Source organism: Talpa occidentalis, unplaced genomic scaffold (assembly GCF_014898055.3).
Source record: "Talpa occidentalis isolate TD23 unplaced genomic scaffold, MPIMG_talOcc4v2.1 talOcc4.16, whole genome shotgun sequence".
NCBI lineage: Eukaryota > Metazoa > Chordata > Mammalia > Eulipotyphla > Talpidae > Talpa > Talpa occidentalis.
Genome location: NW_023601653.1, coordinates 44175913 through 44200629, shown reverse-complemented (window position 1 = coordinate 44200629; position 24717 = coordinate 44175913). Strand labels below are relative to the sequence as shown.

The 24717-nt window shown below is 36.0% G+C and overlaps 1 protein-coding gene across 3 annotated transcripts in view; it reads right to left on the bottom strand.

The window, feature by feature from the left end:
• Positions 1 to 24717, bottom strand: part of ADAMTS20 (ADAM metallopeptidase with thrombospondin type 1 motif 20) — a 185399-nt gene that overhangs the window by 61996 nt on the left and 98686 nt on the right. For all 3 annotated transcript variants that reach the window (XM_037514122.2, XM_054696288.1, XM_037514123.2), the window contains 9 exons: positions 23041 to 23251; positions 22749 to 22913; positions 21516 to 21680; positions 19353 to 19472; positions 18248 to 18355; positions 17314 to 17478; positions 16911 to 17201; positions 15735 to 15896; positions 14158 to 14334 (listed from right to left, as the gene is read on the bottom strand). In XM_037514122.2, coding sequence (XP_037370019.1) covers positions 14158 to 14334; positions 15735 to 15896; positions 16911 to 17201; positions 17314 to 17478; positions 18248 to 18355; positions 19353 to 19472; positions 21516 to 21680; positions 22749 to 22913; positions 23041 to 23251 — 1564 coding nt within the window. The remainder of the gene's footprint in view (positions 1 to 14157; positions 14335 to 15734; positions 15897 to 16910; positions 17202 to 17313; positions 17479 to 18247; positions 18356 to 19352; positions 19473 to 21515; positions 21681 to 22748; positions 22914 to 23040; positions 23252 to 24717) is intronic.

Sequence of the window (24717 nt, the reverse complement as noted above, 5' to 3'; positions counted from 1 at the left end):
AAAATATCATATTCCATTAGAAGAGGAAACATAAGGATAATGGTTACTCTAGAATGTAAAAAGAAGGAAGGAGGCAGGGACAGACCTTAAGAATAACAGTTGAGGGGCCTCCCCTGGTGGCGCAGCAGTTGAACGCTGGGCTGCGAGGCTGCCTGCTGCCTCTGCAGCGCCGGTTTGTTCCCCGGCCGCCGGCAAGGGTGCCACAAAAAAATAAAATAAAATAAATAACAGTTGAGAATGTCCCAAACCTAAGGAAAGAATTCAACATGGTTGTCCAGGAAGCAGAAAGAACATCAAAATTTCAAAATGCAAAATGACCTAAATCGTGGCACAACATTGCTAAATTGTCAAAAGTCAGTGATAATGAAAAAATATTAAAACTTCTAGGGAAAAAGGAATGAAACATAAAAAGTCACCTCAATCAGACTTTCATGAGATTTCTCAGCAGATACTCTCAATGCTAGAAGAAAGTAGAATGATATATTTACAATTCCAAAAGACAAAAACTACCAGCCATGTGTACGCTATCCCACAGAATTATCACTTAAATATGAAGGAAAAACAAAAGTTTCCCCAGACAAAAGCAAATGGAGTTTACCACCCTCAGGCCTGCCCTACAAGAAATGTTCAAAGTAGCTCTTCCACATGAAAAGAAAAAAATAAGGAATAAGTTGATAAATAGTAACATAGATCAGAAACATAAATTAAATACTATGAAAAAACACATCATTAAGGAAGAGGAAGAAAAGGAAAGATTTTGTATATTCAAACAATGAGTGGATAACAGTAATAAAAACGGGGGGGGGGCTATTTTAGATATGAAAAGGTTGTACAACCTTCAAGGTAGCCACAAAACCAAAAGCTAGAATAGAGAGAGTTAGAAGAAGAAATGAAGAAACTGAGGGAACGTGAGTGGAATTAGTGCTGATAAAAAAACAAACAGATAAACACATGGAAAAAGAACAGAAAAATAAAACTGAAAACCTAAAGTAGAATAACAGTAAATACACCTCATATATCAATAATCACCTGAACCATGAACTTACCACTTAAAAGACTGAGAATGACAGGTTACATTAAAATGCATTACCCATCTATATCATGCATATATAAACTTCACTTTAGATTTAAAGATTTATTTATTTATTTATACAAGCACTGGGTATAGTCAGAAGTGCTAGAGGGTGAGAGAATTCACCAGAGCCAGAGTGGGAAACAGAACAGGCAGACTGACGAAATACACTGCTGAGGGGAGCAGCAGGCATGGCAGGAGAGGTCTGCGCGCCTTGTGGGACACTCGCTGGTGGCCAGGGATAGAACTGGAGCTGCAGAGGCTGCAGGCAGCTTCGCAGCCCAGCGCTCAAGCGCTGTGTCACCAGGGGAGGCCCTCACTTCAGATTTAAAGACAAACATAAAGTGAAATGCGCACACTCATTCATATTGTGGATTATTATTCAGTCTTGTAAAAGAATGAAATCCTGCCACTTTCCACATGTAAGAACCTTGAGGACACTTGCTAAATGAAATGTCAGAGAAATACAAACATGGTATGATATCATTTATATGTGGAGTCTGAAAAAAAAAACCCACAAACTCAAACTCATATATATAGAGAACAGGTTTGTGGTTGTCAGAGATAGGAGATAAAATAGGTGAAAGAAGTTAAAAGGTAAAGACTTCTATTTATAAAATAAATAAGTCATGGGATATAATATACATGGGAACTATACTTAATAATGTAGTATTGCATATTTGAAAGTTGCTAAGAGTAGATCTTAAAAGTTCTCATCACATTAAAAAAAAGTTTTAGCTGTGGCAATGGAAGTTACTATACTTATTGTGGTGAGCATTTTGCATTATATGCAAATATTGAATCATGTAGTTCAATTGAAACTAGTGTTGTATGGGGCCTCCCCTGGTGGCGCAGGTGATTGAACTCAGCGCTGTGAAGCTGTCCTCAGCCTCTGCAGCGCTGGTTCGATCCCGGCCAGTGAGGGTCCCACATGGCGCGGCAGACCTCTCCTGTCTTGCCCGCTGCTCCCCTCAGCAGTGTATTTCAGTCAGTCTGCCTGTTCTGTTCCCCACTCTGTCTCTGGTGAATCCTCTCACCCTCCCGTGTATCTGCCCTGTACCCTGGTTCTTGCAAAAGTAAATAAATAAATCTTTAAAAAAAAAAAACTAGTGTTGTATGTCAATTATGCCTTAATAAAAATATATAATATGCTAAAAAACTCTAGTTTTCCTAACCATTAAAAATATATATCAGGGAACATGTTCACAATCTATAAGAACTGAGTTTTCTTCATGTTGTGACATAAAATTATAAAATTTCTCATACTTTGTGACACATAGAAAAACTTGGAAACAATGTTCAATTTCACAAAATAAGAAATATACCTCTAGTTCTCAATATAGACGAAAATATTTAATAACCTACTTTATCCCATATAAATAAATGTTATACCTTATTAACACAATAGAAATTCAGATATTCGGAATTTCACATATAAACTTTACCAAAATCTGCTCACATTATAAAATTGTGGGTTTTTAAAAGACTTATTTTAATTTATTTATACATACAAGGACTGGGGTATAGGCCAGAGGTGAGAAGATTCTACAGAGACAAAGTGGGGAGCAGAACAGGAAGATCTCTGAAATAAACTGCTGAAGGGAGCAGCAGGAGAGGTCTGTTGTGCCCAATGTGAGTTAACTCCCTGGTCTGGGACTGAACTCATGCTGCAGTGGCTGTCTATAGCTTCATAGCGCTGAGACTTTAACCCCTGTGCAACCAGGGAGGCCCCACACTATAAAATTGTTGAACAATTATAAATGAGAATTCTAAAGTTATTTATGGTAGAAACCACTTCTATAAATATTTACTGAATAAGCAAAAAATCAAGTAAATAATATGCAGGAAAACTATGTGAACAAATGTATACAACAAAGAGCTTTGAAATAGGAACTCTGTTTTACCTGAATGGGATAGTTGAATTACCCTAAGGTAAGCGTCATTAATCTCTTTCCCCAAGATTTTTGTTGTTTTGATTCTACAGTGTGTCCTGTGGATCAGCAGAGATAAGAAGGGGCTCCTCCTGGTCACATGAGATTGAGATCTTGACAATTTTGCTAGAAATCTCCTAAGAGCTACTATTAATGTGTCTGTTTCCTGACCCTGAAATTATGATCGCAAGTCAGGGAAGAGTCATGCTTATCTTCCCTGTCCCTACTTCTAGAAGTGTAAATTCTCCTAAGACCTATGAATAAATAGTGAAGTTTCCTTGAAATAGAAGCATGAGCTCTCACTCTGGTTCACAGAATAGGAAGTCATTTTTAATTAGTGTGGCATATAAATTCCCCTTTATTCATTCAGTCTCCTAAAAAGAATGAATTCTCACAGGGTAGACATCATTTACACAGTATCACTGGCACATTTTAATTCTCATACTGTTTAATGACATCCCAAACAGAATGATTAATTATACCACGTGCTTTCTAGTCTTGCCTATTGAATCTTCTTATATTTGTGTTTATGATGGGTAAAATCTAGAGGAAGCAAACTTTCTTGTATATATTTATATCCTGGGAAAAAATTAAGGGCTAGAAACAGAAATGGTTCTATGGTGTGGTGGGCAAGCCTTTTTCTGACAATTTTAATTATTGCACCAATGTTTTCCTCCCCAAATATCTGCCTGCTTGCTACAGTATTTTCAGTGATGTTATTTATATTTTAGAACTAGTTTAGTGTTTCTTGCTACTAGTAAATATCCCATTGAATGGAACATTTGTCTCAAAAATAATTTGAAATTCTTGTATTTTGTTGTTTTTTGTTTTGTTTTTTTGCAGAGAAGTCCTAGGGCATAGGCCAGAGTTGTGGGGGGTGAGACAGAGTGGGGAGCAGAACAGGCAGATTAACTGAAAAATACTGCTGAGGGGAGCAGTGGGCGTGACAGGAGAGGTCTGCTGCACCATGTGGGTCAGCTCCCTGGCCAGGGGTGAATTCAGGCTGTAGGGGTCATAGCACTAAGACTTAGCTTGGGTCCTAAGCTACCAGGAGGCCCCGATATTCACCTGTTTTAAATATACTTTTTGCTTTCATCCTTTTTTTTTTTTTTTTTTTTTTTTACCGGCTGTAATATGAACTCTATGCCTTGATCCATTCATACTTTCATCCTGCACACCCAGTACTATATAAAAATCATTTGACACTTAAAAACTGCTATATAAACACTGAACAAATAAGAAATAGAAGTTCATGAAAATTATTAATCGTTGATGTAGCATTTAAAAAAAAGAACTGGGGAAGAGACTGGCTAATCTTTCTTAATTATGCTAACAGAATAAAATAGCAAGCTTTCTCTCATGAAAAATTGTTGTTTTAAAACATGCTAATTAAAATGGGGCCCTCCTTACACCAATATCCTAAATGTATGGGATGCAGCAAAAGCAGTAATAAGAGGAAAATATATAGCAATAGAAGCTCACATCAAAAAGCAAGAAAGAACTCAAAGAAACAACCTAATCTCGAAGCTCAAAGATCTAGAAAAAGAACAACAAAAAAACCCCAAAACCAGTAGAAGAAAAGAAATAATAAAAACCAAAGCAGAAATAAATGAAATTGAAACTAAAAAAACAATCCAAAAGATCAATGAAACCAAGAGCTGGTTCTTTGAAAAAATAAATAAAATAGACAAACCCCTAGCCAGGCTCACAAAGGAAAAAAGGGAGAAAGCACAAATACACAGGATCATAAATGAAAGAGGAGAAATCACAACGGACACAGCGGAAATCAAAAGAATAATCAGTAACTACTATGAACAGTTATATGGAAACAAGTTCAACAATCTAGAGGAGATGGACAAATTCCTACAACTCTACAATCACCCAAAGCTAGATAAAGAAGAAATAGAACACCTAAACAGACCAATTACAAGTAGCGAAATTGAAATGGTAATCAAAAACCTCCCCAAAAACAAAAGCCCAGGACCTGATGGATTTACAAATGAATTCTACAAACATTCAGAGACGAATTAGTGCCCATCCTTCACAAACTCTTCCAAAAAATTGAGAAGGAAGGGACAATACCAAACACGTTCTATGAAGCCAATATTACACTAATACCAAAACCGAATAAGGACAACACAAAAAAGGAAAACTATAGGCCAATTTCCCTAATGAACACTGATGCAAAAATCCTCAATAAAATTTTAGCTATCAGAATCCAACAATGTATCCATAAGATAATTCACCACGACCAAGTTGGATTCATTCCAGGGGCACAAGGATGTTTTAACATCCGAAAATCAATCAACGTTATCCAACACATCAACAAAAAGAAATATAAAAACCATATGATAATATCAATAGATGCTGAGAAAGCTTTCGACAAAGTGCAACACCCATTCATGATAAAAGCCCTTGAAATTCTTGGGATACAAGGAACATACCTCAACATCATAAAGGCCATCTATGACAAGCCAACAGCCAGTATCATTCTCAATGGTGAAAAGCTGAAAGCAATTCCATTAAGATCTGGAACAAGACAAGGATGTCCACTCTCACCACTGCTCTTCAATATAATACTGGAAGTCCTAGCCAGAGCAATAAGACAAGAGAAAGACATCCAAGGAATCCAAATAGGAAAAGAAGAAGTCAAACTATCACTATTTGCAGATGATATGATAATATACATAGAGAACCCCAAAATCTCCACAGAAAAACTAATTCAACTCATCAATCAGTTCAGTAAAGTGGCAGGATACAAAATCAACACGCAAAAGTCAGTAGCCTTCCTATACACAAACAATAAATCTGAAGAAGAAGAAATCAAAAAAAAAACCACCCTTTTATTATCGAAACAAAAAAAATCAAATATTTGGGAATAAATCTAACAAAGAGGTAAAGGACCTATACAAAGAAAAACTATAAACACACTGTTAAAAGAAAAATAGAAGAAGACACAAAGAAATGGAAAGACATCCCCTGCTCATGGATTGGAAGAATAAAAATTATTAAAAGGGCCATCCTACCAAAAGCAATATACAGATTCAATGCTATTCCAATCAAAATCTCAATGGCATTCTTCAAAGAAATAGAACAATTATTGATGAAATTCAGATGGAATCACCAAAAACCCCGAATAGCCAAAGCTCTACTGAAAAAAAAAGAAGGAAATGGAGGCATCACACTCCCAGACTTCAACTATACTACAAAGCCATAATCATCAAAACTGCATGGTATTGGAACAAGAACAGACCTACAGACCAATGGAATCGAAATAGAAAATCCCAGAAATAAACCCACAGATTTATGGTCAACTAATCTTGACAAAGGAGCGAAGACTATGCATTGGAGCAAAGAAAGTTTGTTTCAATAAATGGTGCTGGGAAAACTGGGTCGCTACATGCAAAAAGAATGAAGCTTGACCACTACCTCACACCATACACAAAAATCAACTCAAAATGGATTTAAGAACTTAGACATAAGACCTGAAACCATAAAATACATAGAGGAAATATAGGCGAAAACACTACGGGATTTGCACATCAAAGACATCTTTACAGACACATCACCCAAAGCAGTGATAGTGAAGACAAAGATAAACAGCTGGGACTACATCAAATTAAAGAGCTTCTGCACAGCAAAAGAGACAATAACAAAAACAAAGAGAAACCCCACCAACTGGGAGAACATTTTTGCACCCAACACTAATGATAAAGGACTGATCACAAAAATCTGCAAAGAGCTGATGAGACTCAGCAACAACAAGGAAAATAATCCAGTCAAAAAAATGGGCAGAAGAGCTAAAAAGAAACTTCTCTGAAGAGAAATGCAAATGGCCAACAGACATATGAAAAAATCGTTCACATCACTTGTAATCAGGGAAATGCAAATCAAAACTACCATGAGATACCATCTCACACCAGTGAGAATGGCACATATTTAAAAAAACTAGCAACAACAAATGTTGGCGAGGATGTAGAGAGAAAAAGGAACTCTTCTGCACTGTTGGTGGGAGTGCAAACTGGTCCAACCACTATGGAGAGCTGTGTGGAGATTTCTGGACCTACTAAACATAGAGCTTCCATATGATCCAGCAATTCCACTCCTAGGTATTTACCCAAAGGACACAGAAACATCAATTCCAAAGAGCACCTGCACCCCTATGTTTATAGCAGCACTGTTTACAATAGCTAAGCTTTGGAAACAACCCAAATGCCCAAAAATAGATGACTGGATCAAGAAGATGTGGTACATATATACCATGGAATATTACTCAGCATTTAAAAAAGATAAACACATGCAATTTGCAGCAACATGGATGGCGCTGGAAGGGATCATGCTCAGCGAAATAAGCCAAAAAGAAAAGAAAAATACCGGATGGTCTCCACTCATAGCAGGAATCTAGAAAACTTAAATAAGGGACCAGGAAAATGAATATAAGAAAGTGAAATCAAAATCAACAAAAAACTATGAACCAGAGACACTTTTTGGGGGGTGGGGGGCGGGAGGGGAAGGATTGGGGTCAGAATGGGGCGTTTGCAATTGTATGGGGGAATATAAAAATAAAATTTAATATTAAAAAAAAAAAAAATAAAAAAAAAAAATGGGGCCCTCCTTGGTGGCCTAGGGGTTAAGTCACAGCACTATCACTGCTACAGCCTGAGTTCAATCCCTGGCCAGGGAGCTGACCCAGATGGCACAGCAGACCTTTCCTGTCTCTCCTGCTGCTCCCCTCAGAAGTGGATTTCAGTCAACCCACCTGTTCTGCTCCCCACTCTGTCTCTGGTGAATACTCTCACTCCCTCTGCTCCCTCCTGCTCCTCTCACTCACACTCAGTTCTTCTATGCAAAAAAAAAAAATCATGTGAAAATGAATTTCACTATAAACATGTCATCAGCCCTACAGTTCTCCCCATTTTTGTTTATTTGAATCCACTTTGGAGCTTTTATCTGCATACTTAAGGGGAAAAGGAAACTTTTTCACTATTGCCACTTGTTAGTATCTATGTTTGAGATTGATAGCAAAATACCTGAAATAAAGATTAATATTCTGTAAGATATATATATATATAGATATATATAAGATATATATATATTCTGTAAGATATATATATATATATATATATATATAACAGAATAAAATTAACCTGTAGAGTGATGTGGTGATGGGAGATTTATGGGGACTACACATAAGCGGAGAAATCACCTATTGTACAAAAATAAACAATTTAAGAAAATTGAAAAAATAAAAAAATTAACCCCTAGAAATCCATGAAATAAAAGACAAGGCAACTGAAGATAGGCAAATAAGCACCTCACAAAAGAGGATTTCCCATGGGACTAAATCTAGGAAAGGCACTCAACTTAATTAAGTATCAAAGATATGCATATCACAACCACAAATAAATACCACTATACATCCACTGGCATTACTAAAATTCAAAAGGGTTGAGAAGGATCTGGAGCAATTGGAATTCTCAAAGAGCCACCTTAGCAAACTATCTGATAACACATACTAGACCTGAATCTCTGCATGCACTTAGATCCTGCAATGCAACATCTGGCAATACATACAATATTTTGGTCCACAGTGTTCACCAAAAAGTGACACATGCTCATGACAGCATTATTTGTAAGCTCCCAATTTAAAACCATCCTAAATGCATGGTAACTGTTGAACAGGCATTCCTATAGATCATATTCACTCACTCATAAGAGCCATGCAATTATACTCATATACAATTAATGCTAGATTACAATGAGAAACTACAATCATATAAAAATGAATGAATCTCACATGTATTATAAAATGACTCACAAATTATCTAAATTCTATTTATATAAAGACAAACTTACCTATATTTGACTGAGAATAGTGTTTACCGTTATGGGGGATAGTGATGGCAAGGAGACCCATTAAAAATTTCTTACTCATAACTATAAGATCAAGGATAAACTTAATAGCTAATATTTCAGCAGGCTTAAGAATAATATTTCTTCAATTCTTTTTGGTAAATGAAGATTTACATTTTTCTTGGTGGGATCAAGATTGCTTTACTTTTATAGAAGACCAATACAAATCATGTTGTACATCCTCGAATGGACCCCTCCACCTGCAGTTTGTCATCCTAGTGTTCTCGTTCACTTTTGACACATTGTCCAAACCTTTTACTCTCTTCAAGTCCAAACTTCACCAGTCTCAAAATTATGCATCATGACTTTCCTTCACTCTAATCTCTTGACAATACACTTCTTTACAAGACGTTCCCTGGTACAGTACATCTTTTTCAGATGCCATAGATGTATACACTCAATGTCCTGTGATCTCATCATTAATTGCATTATCTACTTCATTTTTCCCTATGTCATACATTTCACATGTGCAAGATCCATTGGCAACTCCAAAATTACTTTCAGAGCATAGTCTCTAGGGCACACTGTAAATCCATCAATACTCTCTCTTTTGATGAGGCATGTAAACTGTGCCAAAAACAAAAAAAAAGGAAGATGCTGCAATTTTTCAAAGTTAAACAATTTTTCTAGTGGATAAGCACTGTCTATCTCCTGTCAGGTTATCTATCTTATTACTTTAGGTTTTCATAAAGATTCTACTGGCAGAATTATTGTACTATCAGGAACATGCCTCATGACTAATCCTCGTAATATTATGACTTATTAAACCCCAAATATTATGAGTTTTCAATATTATAAATCACTCAGTTGCTACTGAAATGAGATAACTCCCACCCTGGATTTTGATCACCTGTCTATTCATTACTTTTATCATTAAACTACAAACTTCTCCTTGGGGGCCTCCCTGGTGGCCTACGGGTTAAGTTTCAGTGCTTTTACCCCTAAGGCCTGAGTTCCATCCCTAGCCAGGGAGCTGACCCACACACAGTGCAGCGGACCTCTCCTGTCTCGCCCACTGCTCCCCTTAGCAGTGGATTTTTGTCAATCCACCTGTTCTGCTCCCCACTCTGTCTCTGGTAAGTCCTCTCACCCCTGCAACTCTGGCCTATAAGCTGGTTCTTCTATGCAAAAATAAATAAAATATTTTTAAAAAATAAACTGCAAACTCCTGCACACATGGGATTGTGTCTGGTTTATCACTGGTGACTAGCACAATGCCTAACTTGTAGAAAATTTGGGAAAAGATTTCCAGCCTATTATTATGCTACTGAGTCTTTTTCCAGGTTTAAGAAAATAACTAATTAATATAAATGTTTTTACTGGATACTCTACAAAGAACTGAGTTTCAAGAACCCTTTTTCCACCCATTACCATGTTCTCCTGGCAGCTGCTGAGTGCATTCCACCTCGAGTGGGGGCTACTGAGGACAGTGGAATTGAGCCCCCCGCTCCACCCCTTAATGTCATTTTACTACAGAAAGTGGTTAAGTTGGCAAACTGCAGGTTTACTGGGTTTGTGATGCTACCACATGCTCCTTTCTGCAAATGCTTCTGTTCTTTGTGTTCCATTGTATCATATGAGAGGTGTAGTGTAATTATATGTGTGTATATCTGTGTTTTTACTTATACAGTGTTCAAAAGCTATTTTTTTTTTTACAAAAGAAACATCTTGGTGGAAAGCATTAGAACCAAAAACGTTCAAGTACGAAACTCATCACTACCCCAGAACACAATGGAATACATTCTGCAACCAAACTTTCATTCTATGTAAGCAATAAAAAGTCTAAGAAAACAAATCACTTAAATGAGACTTAGTGGAAAAATATGTAGAGATTAACATGAATTTATTTAGAGTGCATTTGCTAGAACAGTTGATACATACTTCCTTACCATATATAAAAAAGAGAAAAATAAAATTTAACTCACCTTTTAAAGACTATCTTGATCAGAAGCACATCTAGTGTTATCTTAGTATATTTATTTACACTGTAAGTTTTATTTCATTGTTTGTAAAATATAGAAAGAAAAATACAAAAATTCCTACAATTTAAAAATTGATAGCTAAATAATAGATCTTATGTTTTTAAAAATCAATGTTAGTTTCCAAAAGGATTAACTGAAAAATTAGCAGTAGCTTATACATATACTAAGTAAAATTATGGAAACATACACTATTCAACAATAAATGTTTAATAAGAGAAATTAACAGTTTGTTATTGAAGAAAATAGCATCAACAGAAAAGAGGCATACAATACAACGTAGGAACTATTCAGTGACTTAAAGCATTTTAGGTATTAATCCAAAAGTAAAAATACAACATACATACAGATTTTGCAAAGCACAAAGCCACAGCATGTCATTAATAAACAAGGGTTAAAATACAATCAATTCACATTGACCAGTCACAAAAATACAACCATTAAGTTAACAGACATAGGTTAAGATTTATTTATTCCTTGTTTATAAATTACATTACAGGATTTCCTAGAACATGTACAAAATTTAAATGCATATTTACATCTTCATCCCTTATAACATTTCAATGATTCAGTACTTCATATTTTAATTTTGCTTTAAAATGAAAAATTTCTGAGAATTCAAGTTGTGTATGTGTGTGTGTGTGGGGGGGGGGAGAGGAAAAGGGAGAGAAAGAGAGAAGGAGACACTCCTAATTTTCTAACTAGTGAACAGGATCTAATGAAATTCAAATTATCTATTAAAGAGAACATTAACCTGACTGTTAATAAGAGGTATTCTGTTTGGCTAATATACAGCAACACTGAAAGAGGTGTAAGGTTACATCTGGTTTTAACAAAAAATCAAAACAAAACAAAAAAAAAAAACAAAAACAACTCCAGTTCCCTTAAATCCTTTTAATGTAAAAGGCTATTTTTAAGGAATAAAATTCTTCATATAATAAAAGAAAACCAGGCACTTTATTGATATAAATGTACTATATACACCTGAAAGTAAATAAATAAGTTTATAAAAATTCTGATATAAACATTTGTGATGTTAAAAAATTTATCTTCAACTTATCAAAAAAATAGATATTATAGTTCTTCACTAGTGCAAAGACTGAATTATACAATAAACTCCATGTGTAAAACAATGAAGAATTATGTACTTCTGTCTCACTGTTTTGTGATTTGTGATTATTTCTATTTTCCTAGTCATTTGTCTTTGGGAGGTTGAAAACATTATCTATGCACAGGATTTTAATGAACATTCTGATTTTTCACTGACATCCAAAAATAACTTGGTTTTGGAATTTGGAATATATTATTAGATACATTCAAATACAATAAATAAGCATTGTGTGATGCTGTATACCTTAAACTTAGCATATGTTATCTGTCAATCACATCATAACAAAACTGGAAAAATATATTGTATGAACACCATAGTGTATAGCTAGAGAAGGCTGATAAACCTTAGAAAGTCTTAAAATATTAAACAAAGGATCAAAAACCTCTAAAAGTGACTCCAAAAAATATATGTAAATCCAAAAAGGACCAAACAGTAAATATTCAGGCTTTGAGGACTGTACTCTCTATTGCAACTAACAAACTCTGCTTAAGTTATAATGCAAGGGCAGCCATAAGTAACTCATGAAAAATAAGCATCACTATGTTTCAATAAAACTTGTTTACAAAAATTGGCACCAGGCTGGATTTGTTGCACAGGCCATAGTCTGCTGACCCCCATACAATTCATCAACCTCTCACTGTGACTGGAGTCTGCTCCCGAGTAGGGGCAAAATTCTAAGAAGGTACTCCATAGCCATACCAATAACTACCTGTAAACCAAAACCAATCAAATGAAAGAAAATGTAACAGAGATATAATAAAAAGAACATGGATTTCCAATCCAAGAGGACTAATAAAAATGATATTTTATGGTAAGAGATCCTACAGTATTTTAGATCTCCCCAACTAGACTGTGAACTCCCCTTAGGAGTAAGAAGTGTCTTCATTCTCTGTAAAAACAGTGGTTAAGCTATATATAGAGACAGTTAGCAAATATTTTATTAAATACATTAATGCCTTCCAAGTTAAATGATGGCTTTTGTTACTTTCCCATAAATCGATGGCTCTCTGATGCAGCAATTTAAAATTCTCCTATAAAGTTAAAACGCTCTGTTGTTTCACATCATCACTCACACTGACTACAAAGATAGATTTTTCCTTAACTAGAACTTTACCTACTTGTCAAATAGCATGAGTGAAAACTGGGTTTATATCTCACTGTAAAGGTTTGATTTGGGCTAAGCAAAACAAGGACAGGTGTCATGGATGGTTATCAAACCAGAGTGTTTTCTACATAAACAACCACTTAAGCTTTATAGATTTAATTATAAATTATAGACTTAAATCAGTTTTGCACCTGAAAGAATTGTGCTTGGGGATGTTCATGATTTAAAATACCAAGTGACCTAAATCCTAAATGCTAATTGCAATATATTTTTGCATTAATTATTCCTCAAAAACTGGATATTTGAAAAATACTAGAGAAAAAAAACATTCAAAAATAATATTTATGAATATTGTCTATGGCTCCAAAATAATAACAAAACAAAATATTAAATACCTTCAAAATACAGTAATTCCACATAGTGGAATAAATGAATATTCATATAAATTACTTTATAAACCATACTCTTCCGTAATCTATGTTACAAACAGTAAACAATTAATTTACTTTATGTAAGTAAATTTCTCTTTTTTAATATAAAAATTTTCACATTTCTAAATAAAATATTGAGGTTAACATTGACAAAAACAAAGTCCTAAAGAGTGTTATTTGTTTTTGGATCTTTATCAGACATTGACAGACAAAAGCCACATACAATATATGTTCAAACAAGACACACCTTAATTTGCCATTGTTACGAGGACAATGTTACATTATGTACAAATGTGAACAGCAAAATATTTCTGATTAATGAGAGGGCAAGCCAAAGATGTACTGAGAAAAACATTTCCATTAACATAGTGTTATGTTTCAAAATTCAGTTATAAAAAATAAATACTTATAAAACTATTATATATTACAGTATTTAAAATTGAATGTTTATGTCTCTAAACTATCATATTTAATTATATAAGCCAAGATGATCCATGGTCTGTTTAAAAAAAAAAAAACAAGAAAATATAGAATGTGCATTCCACAGTTTGTGAAGAAAAGAAATTAAATAGGACACCATAAAATAAAAGGATAAGAACAAGAACACTATCGTACCGATTTCCAGGGTCCCCGGCGCCATGACACATCAAAAGGACAAGCATGCATGTGGCATTGCACCACACTTGGGGGCTTGTTGAAGATTTCACAGTTTTCCTCTTGTGATATTTGACCATTGGGAAATTGACATATTACAAATCTTGATTTTATTCCTCCTCCACATGTCTGTGTACACTAAAAAACCAACAAATAACAAAAAAGAAAAATTGAACTATGACCTTTCAAGAGAATACTATCTTGATTTATTTAAAACTCAATAGATAATTTGTAATGCTAAAGTTTAAATTTTTTATCTTGACACAAGTGTCAACATTTCTTTCTGGGTAAAAAAAATGCAGTTTAGTTTCTTAATTTTATAAAAAGACAAAATTTTGAGAGCTGGTACCATAAGATACGTCAATAAGAGATTGAAAGCCTATAAAATAGATTTGCGCCTAGCAAGTTAGTCTGGCAGATTAAGCCAGAAACAAAATTGATTTATTTAAGTAATAAGTATTAACTACATAATGTATGGTATCCAATCAATAGGTTACTGTGTAACAATGAAATCTTGTAAGGTAGATCTAATTTATAACCAGGGAAAACTGAGTTTTGCATGGAAACAGCAGGTAGGATACAACATATGATCTAGAAACCTATTTCTGAACACAACAGAAAAGGTCAGGAAATGCATCAAATGAAAATTGTTATCTTTTTGTCACTTTCACACACACACACACACACACACACACACAGCATGCCTAAACTAAGAAACAAAGTTACCTTTATTTCATAAAATAGTGAATGTACATTTTAAAAACTACTTGGTAGTTATTATTTTATAAACAACATATAGCAGAAGTATATCTATAAACAGTGATTTCCAAAATCCCTTTGGAGAGAAAATATATACTATGTATTACAAAGCAATGATACTTGACTGATTAAATTGGGTGGTTGATGTCATTCATCCAAACCAATGTCAGTCTTTATTCTTCTCATCCATAATAGAGGCGGGATTAGTATTTATTACAACCATTTAAAAATTATCTCCACAAAAATGAATAATGAAGTAAGAAAATTAAAAAATAAAATAAATAAATATCTTCCTAGCCCTGGTGCTGAGATAAATGCCAGGATGTGAGACAAATGCTCAATGATTGACAATTACCTGTTTTAAAGAAAAAGGTTTATCAAGTGAGTGATTTAGTAATAGGATATAAACATGATCTATATCAAAATAATTTTTTATCTTTGTATCAACCTAATCTAAGGTTAAATAATAATCTTAAAATACTAATTTTAGAAAAGTGTCATTGTTTAGACATATCGACGAGCAGAAAAGAATAAAGCATGTATATCACATCATAAAAGAGACTGGTTCCATGACAGGATATCTCTTAAAAATACATGATTTTACTCAGTTGAAAATCTGATTAGTAAAGTGAAGATTATCTAACAGTAACAGGATAAAGCACTTAACTTTTGGTCTGCAGAAATATAGTCCTGCTGGAGCATTGGTGGTATAGTGGTTAGCACAGCTACCTTCCACAAAGATCACAGTCTCTACAAATTTAGGAAATATTAGCTCTTACTTCTCCCCAGTTTCCATAATTCCACCGCGGACAAGGTCCTGAATCACAGTGTCTGGTCTCTGGGGGTTTGGAGGCCCCATCGCAGTAAATGGCACTTTGTCCATTCTCGTCCTGGCAGACCACCGCTCTCCGCTGGATGCCTCCTGCACAACTGCTTGAGCACTGCCAGGGACAAAATAGAGTCACACACATTGCAGGCCCACAGCCTGAAGTCACATAGTGAGATAAAATCAGTATTCTGAATTCACTCAAAATCAAACTCTACATTAAAATCCCATTCACTGGAATCACACTGTCAATCGCAAAAAGCTGTGCAAACACTCGAGTTTTACTACTAGATACTTCAAGAAATTTTGCTGATGAAAAAAAGTTTTAAAGTGTATAATAGAAAATTCACCCTAAATGCTAAGACAAATTTAGTTCTGAATTCTCACATAAACAAAAAAAGGAATAATAATAACAATAATAAAATAGTGGAAAGGTTACATAACTCTCTACACTGGTGTTTTCCTTTATTTTGTATCATTAATAGCATGCAAAATAGGAACTATAATTGTGCCTTTTATAGTTTAACATGATTTTATTTTTTTAAAGATTTTATTTATTTTTGCATAGAAGAACTGGGGTGTAGGCCAGAGGTGCAGGGTGTGAGAGGATTCACCAGAGAAAGAGTGGGGAACAGAACAAGCAGATCTACTGAATCCACTGGTGAAGGGAGTGGTGGATGAGACAGGAAAGGTCTGCTGTGCTCTATGTGGGTTAGCTCCCTGATTGGGAATTGAATCCTCGCCTTAGTGGTGATAGTGCTGAGACTCAACAACTAGGCCCTGTAATGATTTAATCCCGCTTCCTCCATTTGCTATCAGTAATTTCTGGTTCTGATTTTTATTTCTCAATAAACATTTGTAGTCTTACATCCTAAAATATTTTCTTTTGTTTTTATTATAATAGACTCAAATCAGATTGTTTTTAAGTACATTCCTCTGTAATCACAATATCACATTAGTATAATTCAATAAGAACTCTGGGGATTTGTAATCTGCATGAAAAACTGATTAATCCTTTTAAGATTTAAATGATTGATCTTCAGATAAGTTTGGCATTGAAAGCATCTGATGTTATTACAGACATATCTGTTAAAAGGTTATAAGAGATTAAAATAACAAAAAGGCTTACTGATCCCCATGGTCCTGTTCGCCATTGATTCCCTCTGATTAATGAATAGATTCCCTGATTTTGATTATCTTCTGGTTTGTGAGTTAATGGAAAATTCCTGCCTGGAAAATGGCCTGGCTGCTCAGAGGAACTTGGAAAGTGGTTGTATGTGGGCGGGCAGGCTTCCAGGTTGCATTCTTGTTCTATGGAAGGGCGAATGCCGGGGTCACAGTACTTCTCGTTGACTGGCTGATTGTAGTTGATGCATAAAACTTGCCGAGTTGCTTTTCCATGGCCACAGGAAGCTGAACACTGATCACAAAGCCAGTCAACATTGATAATGCACTGACTTCATCAATATCATTAAGAATCAGATATTACAGTTAACTTTTGCATTTCATTTTATTCCCATAAAAATACTCACAGGCGACCAGTTCCCCGTTTGCCACTCTCCACAAGGGCTGAAACAGACAGATATCTCAGCAGGGCGGGGTAAATGGGCACAATATGATTCATCCGCTATTCCATCGTGAGCATCGCGACAGCTTACATAGCGGGCTTGATTACCTCTTCCACAAGACACAGAGCACTTAAAAAAAAATTTGAATTACACCAAGATATTACATGCCAGAATCTGTTATGTGTAGCTAATGTTCAAATTTCTAAAATGAGTTTCTCTAGAAAACAAATTATAAAGTAAGTATCCCCATTAGTTTAGATAATAAATTTCATAAATTAAATATGTACAATAATGAGGATAAAATACTTATCCTTTTGAAATACTGAGTAGTTATTTGCTGAAATTAGAGATACAAAAAACATTCTATAGAAGAGAAACTTAGACGATCATTTAAAATAACCATGAAAGACCTAAATAATAGAGTGTATATAATCCCATAAATAAAACATTCAGAAAATACTTAAAGCTTGGATATATATTATATATAAATAATATTAATATATATTAAACACAGTATTAAAGTAAAGTACATCCTTCAAATACATTTAAGCTTTAAGTTTAAAAAAGTGTGAGAATGTTGACCATTTAGATTAAGCTTAATAAAAAGCCCAATATCTGTGTCTCATAACAACATGTGACATAAACACAATTAGGTCCATTTTGTAGATGTCTTGCCCAAAGTCCTATGTCCATTTTAAGACACAGGTCTTAAAAGACATAAGAGGACTTAGCTGTTAGAGATTACCTAAACCTAAACCCTGTGTTCTTTACCACAACATCAAAATATCCAAGAATGTATGTATAACTCAACTTTGGCAAGCTGTAGCAATCTTTAAAAAAAAAAAAGTCTAGAGCCTTCATAATAAGAACACTGTATTTCTTGAAGTAATTCACTTACTGGGGTCCAAGAACCATGTCGCCATTGTGCCATCATTCCCATGGGAACAGCTGGTAATGAGGTGGCCCTGATTTTAGGGATTATTGGGCAGGAAGTAACTACACAGTCCTATTCAAAAGAAAAATGGTTTTCATAAAACACCAGTTAATTAAACATTCTGATTTATACTATATACTATATTTCACTTCTCCTTCCATGTCTAATTCAAGAATAGATGAATGCTGAATCACAAATAAAGACTTTTTTCAAAGGTAGGAAGTACTGTCAAAGAACAGAAATGGATAGTAAGACCAAATCTTCAACACTGGATCTCTCTGATGACAGCAAATGAAAAGAGCACCAGGCCTTCAAAATGCCAGCCAGCAGAAACATTCTGGATGGACACAGAATGTAATCTTGAACAGTACAACACACTTTCCAAGTTTGTGGTTTTCATAGTAATAGAGATCCTCCTTCTACAGTTCAAGTGAGAGAAAAAATTATTAATTTTTAAATTAAATAATTTTAATTTAAAATAATTTTTAATTAAAGAATTTATTTATTTATTTATTATTTATTTATTTTTTTATATAGAGGCATGTTTTTATTTATTTATTTTATTTGTTTGTTTGTTTTGTTTATACATGTACTGGGTATAGTCAGAAGTGTGGGAGGGTGAGAGAATTCACCAGAGCCAGAGCGGGAAGCAGAGCAGGCAGAAGGACCGAAGTACACTGCTGAGGGGAGCAGCGGGCGGCAGGAGAGGTCTGCGCGCCATGTGGGACCCTCCTCCAGTGGCCGGGGAGCAGCCGGGGATCGAACCGGCGTCGCAGGGGCCGCGGGCAGCTTTGCAACCCAGCACTCAACTGCTGCGCCACCGGGGAGGCCCTAATTGAAGAATTTAAATTTAAATAACTTTAAATTTTAAATAATGTTTAAATTAAATAATTAATTTTTGAACTAAAAATTATTGTCATCTATAAAGCTGGCAAAACTAGAAGCAATAAATTCTCTGACACACATCTAAAAATTTAGGGGGAAATACATATGGAAAAAGTCTTGACACACATAATCCTCCTAAATCTCAAAACTTTTTGTTCATGATCCATAAAGAAGTGTCTTTTACCTGCCTGTCGCTTGGGCGGCTGGCTCTATGGCACGCTCTGTCATCTAACACTGTATTCAGTTGCTCAGCAACGCATTTCACCGCACGCACTTGATACCCAATTCCACACGTGGCTGTGCACTGAAAGAATACAGGCAGGTATCAAATACCACAGCTATGTAGAAGATACATGACCTCAATTTTTTTAATACACTTAGTGTACTTTCAGCAGGTCTTTTATTAGCCCTTCACACCAGCTCCCAGACTGAAAATGAGCAAATTTAATCAATACACATATTTTTTCATATTTATTTATTTTTTATATTTTTTTAAGAATGCAGATCTAGTAGTTTTTTGTTTTTTAAGATTGATTTATTTATTTTTACAAGCACTGGGAATAGTCAGAAGCGTGGGAGGGTGAGAAAATTCACCAGAGCCAGAGCAGGGAGCAGAGCAGGCAGAAGGACCAAAGCGCACTGCTGAGGGGAGCAGTGGGCGGCAAGAGAGGTCTGCGCACCATGTGGGACCCTCCTCTGGTGGCCAGGGAGCAACCAGGGATGGAACCGGTGCTGCAGAGGCTGCAGGCAGCTTCGCAACCCAGCGCTCAACCGCTGCACCACCGGGGAGGCCCTTTTTTCATATTTAGTCAATATTAATAAAACACAAACGTTAAAATGGATATGCTAATATATCTTTAAAAAGTTACAATATGAAAATATCAGTATAGCAGAAACCTGGTGGTTTGGAAACAGAGTGAGCAAAATTTAGGGAAACTTTTAAAAAGCTGTCTGGTTTATGTATGTCTTTTATTAGCTAAATAAATTTAAATAGATGAGAGTACTTGACAAAGTTAAAGGGAAGATGAGTTCCCCACCAACAGTGGGTGCCAACCTCCACAGGAAAATAAGCTGCCACCCTTAAAAAGCCTGCTCCCTGCTTATCCTGCAAATTTCTAGCTACCTGTTTGTTTTATTTATTTATGCATACAAGATCTGGGGTGTAGGCCAGAGGTGTGGGGGGTGAGAATTTCCCAGAGACAGAGAGGGAAGCAGAACAAGAATATCTACTGAAATCCACTGTTAAGGGGAGCAGCAAGGGAGACAGGAGAGGTCTGCTGCATCGTATGTGGGTCAGCTCCCTGACCTGGGATCCAACTGAAGCCATAGCAGTGACAATGCTGAGACTTAACCACTAGGCCACCAAAGAGATCCTCTAGTTGCCTGCTTGGCAAAACTTCTCAAAAATAGCTATACTATATAAAGTAAAGAGAATAACATACAGAAAAATGAAAATATTTACAGTTTAAACAAAGCAGATGAAAACATAAAATTTGTTTGTGGGAATGTAAATTGGTGCAGCCAGTCTGAAAAGCAGTCTGGAAATTCCTCAAAGAAATTAAGACTAGAAATATGATACCATTGCCAGTTCACCGCCAAGTATTTCTCTGAAGAATATGAAGACGCTATCTTGCACCCCAGGTTCATCACAGCATTATTCACAATAGCCAAGAGCTGGAAACAGCCTAAGTGCCCATCGATAAAGGAGTGGATGAAGAAGAGCTGTACACACACACACCACACACACACACACACACACACACGCACACTCACACACACACAGGAATGCTGCTCAGTTATACGAAAAGATGAAATCTTCCATTTGTGACAACATGGGTTGATCTCGAAGGCATTATGCTAAGTGAAGTCAGTGGATGGAAAAAGAAACTCCACTCATGGGTAAAGAAACAAAACAAATGAAAAAAACAAGAACAAACACTCAGATATCAGGACACAGCAGTTGTTACCAGAAGAGAAAAGAAGTGGGTAAATTGGGTAAAAGGTGTCAACTGGTGATGAATGGGGACTAAATTTTGGCAGCAAATATCATATAATATATACATTTGTTGGTTTGTAAGTCTGCACACCTGAAGTCTAGATATTGTTTTACATCAATGTTACCTTAATTTTAAAAATGTAAATTCCAGTGCAATGTTAATATAATTGTCACAGCAACATTACAGTACTAACAATATTTGGTAGATAAAGCCTTGTTTTTATTTCAGGGGTATTTTCCCAATAAAACAACTAAAATTTAGCTGCATTCACTAAAAGAATGAATATATAACAACTTGTATGCTATTGTGAAAACACAGATTAATCAGAAAAACTCTAATACTATACTCACGGAGCCCCATGGTCCTACTTGCCAGGAAGCACATGTCTGAAGCTCACATGGTCTCAGAGATTCAGGTTTGGTGCTTGGATCACAGAAGCTGTCACTCAAATGATCTTCATTCAGTTGACACCATACTTGCCGTTGATGTGTTCCTTTTCCACATGTAACAAGACACTGTAAGAAAGAACTAACCATTATTTATCTTCAGTATCAGTTAGTACAAGCCACTTACAAGATTAAAGATTATCAACTTGCATATTAAAATACAGTGGCAAGGGCCTCCCCAGTGGCCTAGGGGTTAAATCTCAGCTCTGTCACCACTACAGCCTGAGTCTGAACCCTGGCCAGGGAGCTGACTCACATGGTGCAGCAGAGCTCTCTTGTCTCACCTACTGCACCCCTCAGCAGTGTATTTCAGTAGATCTGCCTGTTCTGATCCCCAGTCTGTCTCTGGTGAACCCTCTAACCCCCTGCACCTCTGGCCTACCTGCCCCCACTTCTTGTATGCATAAATAAATAAATTTTTAAATAAATAAATAAATAAAATTCAGTGACAGGATCATGCCTTAACACATTTTCCCTTCACTGCTGCAGAGATACTCACTGACTCAAATCTGCCACCCAAAACTCTGCAGCTCAAATCCCAGTGCAATATTCAACTGTATTAGAACAAAGGTACAAAACTAATCTCAGAGTAAGTATATCTCAGGCTACTAAGCAAGGACTTTCATGTGAACTTGGCTATGGATCAAACACTAGTTAATGTCACTGTTAGCCAGACACTCCCAATAATTTAAGAACAAACCATTTTTAATTTATTGCCTTGGTATGAAAGTTATTTACAAAATGATAGAATAAAAGTAAATAATTTTTATAAGTTTTTTTTTAAAGATTTATTTTATTTATGTATGCATATAAGAACTGGGATATCGGCCAGAGGTAGAGGGTGAGAGGATTCACCAGACAGAGTGGGGAGCAGAGCAAGTGGATCTACTGAAATCCATTGCTGAGGGGAGCAGCCTGCAAAACAGGAGAGGTCTGCTGTGCCATGTGGGTCAGCTCCCTGGCTGAGATCAAACTCAGACAGCAGTGGTTGGATACAGCTTGATAGCGCTGAGACTCTAACCCCTGCACCACCAGAGAGGCCCAAATGAAAATACTTTTAAATTGCATAAAGTCACAGATAACAAAGCTTTCCTACACAGTATTGCAACAGTTCTAAGCCTTGTGTGTTACGGTTACCTCACTCCACTCACTAGCAGCCCAACTGGGACAGGGGAACTCATTGCAGTCCTCTCTCGTCACTCGGGGAAGTTCTTGACAATCTCTGTCAGCAAGACGGTGGCCAAAGTTATTGATACAGTAAGACTCTCGAGATCTTTCCCCTCCTCCACAACTTCTGGAACACTGATTTTCAAAACAAGTGGTGATAAATGGAAAGAAAATATATTTCAAAATATACTTTAGAATGAAGTAAAAATTTCTTTAGAAAACAATAGGGCATCTTTTGTTAAAGCAAGTTTTTTATTTGTACCTGGGACCATCCTAAATAATGCCATCTTGGTAAAACACAGTCCCCATGACAAGGTTCTCGGGTAGGAGGTTTCAGCTGGTCTCTACAGTAGTGATCATCCACTGGCACAGTCTGCCCTTTATGGATGGAATATTTCATGCAGCGGACATCCAAAGACCTGTAACCTTGACCGCAGTGAGATGAACATTCACTTTTGCCAGTGATGTGCCACCTAGAAAAAAGGGTGTTATTACACTTACCAGACATGCCAAATAATATGACATATTGGGGGCTGTTGGAAAAGTCATGGCATATTTTTTCTAAGTTTTCTATGCAAAAGTGCATCATGACTTTTCTGACAACCCAATGTAACTGAATTCAGAGAATGTCATGCAGGCAATTCAATTTTTAAAAATTCTGTTAGAGGTGTCTGCCCAGCTAGCTCAGCCAGTAAAGCATAAGACTCAAAAAATTCTGTTAGAGTTCATAAACAAGTCATCTGAAAATATGTAGCCTATCTCTGAATTATAGATGAAAAGTTCTTAACTATCATATAGCCCAAACATTTATTTCAGAGATGAGAAAATGAGGTTCAGGGGCCTCCCTGGTGGCACAGGGGTTAAAGACAGTGCTATCAAACTGTCCCAAGGCACTGCAGCAGGAGTTTGATCCCCAGCCAGGGAGCTAACCCACATGGTGCAGCAGACCTCTCCTGTCTCACCTGCTGCTCCCCACAGCAGTGGATTTCCATAGATCCACCTGTTCTGCTCCCCACTCTGTCTCTAGTGATCTTCTTATGTCCCACACCTCTGGCCTAGACTGCAGTTCTTATAAGTACAAATAAATAAAAATAAATCTTTTTTAAAAATGAGGTTCAGAGATACCGTATATTTGAATGGATAAAGTGCTTGGTTCTTTTTGTCAGAAATCTTTCTTATGAAAATCTAACCTCCTCCCCATATCTATACAAATCGAGCTCATTTAGCTGGGGCTGGTGACAAGGAGCCAGCACTATACACACTGACCTCAACCTTGCATTTGTTGAAGACTGTGGAGGACAAAGAACCCCAGGCTTCCCCCAACTGGTCTAGATCAAGATTACTCAATTACTTCGTGGCAGATTTAAACTGTGACTGAGTATATCTGACTTCCTATCAGGGATCTCTCACTATGAAATCCCCGAGATGATTTTGATTTATGGTGAGGGAACATCTGGGAATCTGACTACATCAATAAAGATAAAGCCTGTAGATGGGCAAACTAGATCTTTGTAAAGTACATCAGACTCTCATTAATTCACATCATCTACTTTTAGACATGATTTCAGGGGAAATATTTTTATACTGGTTTTAGTCAAATTATTCCCACTGTAGTCAAGCAATTGATCAGATAACAGGAGTACACCAGCATAAAAACAGAGTTCACAGAGTTTATTTCCACCCCAAGAGCATTTTAGATACTTCACTGTTCCTCACTCCATTGCAACGCAATTTACACTGGAGTCAATTTACAAAGTTCTATCACTAGGTGCTTGCTGTATGTCTTCAGACAGCATCATAAATACAGAGATTTTTTATATCATTTTTATATACACATATATATTTTACATCTTTGTTCATTTCTGTACAATGTTTGATTTCTCCTGTCAGATGCTGTCCCTGTAAAATTCCTACCACCAAGTCACCACTGAACCATCAC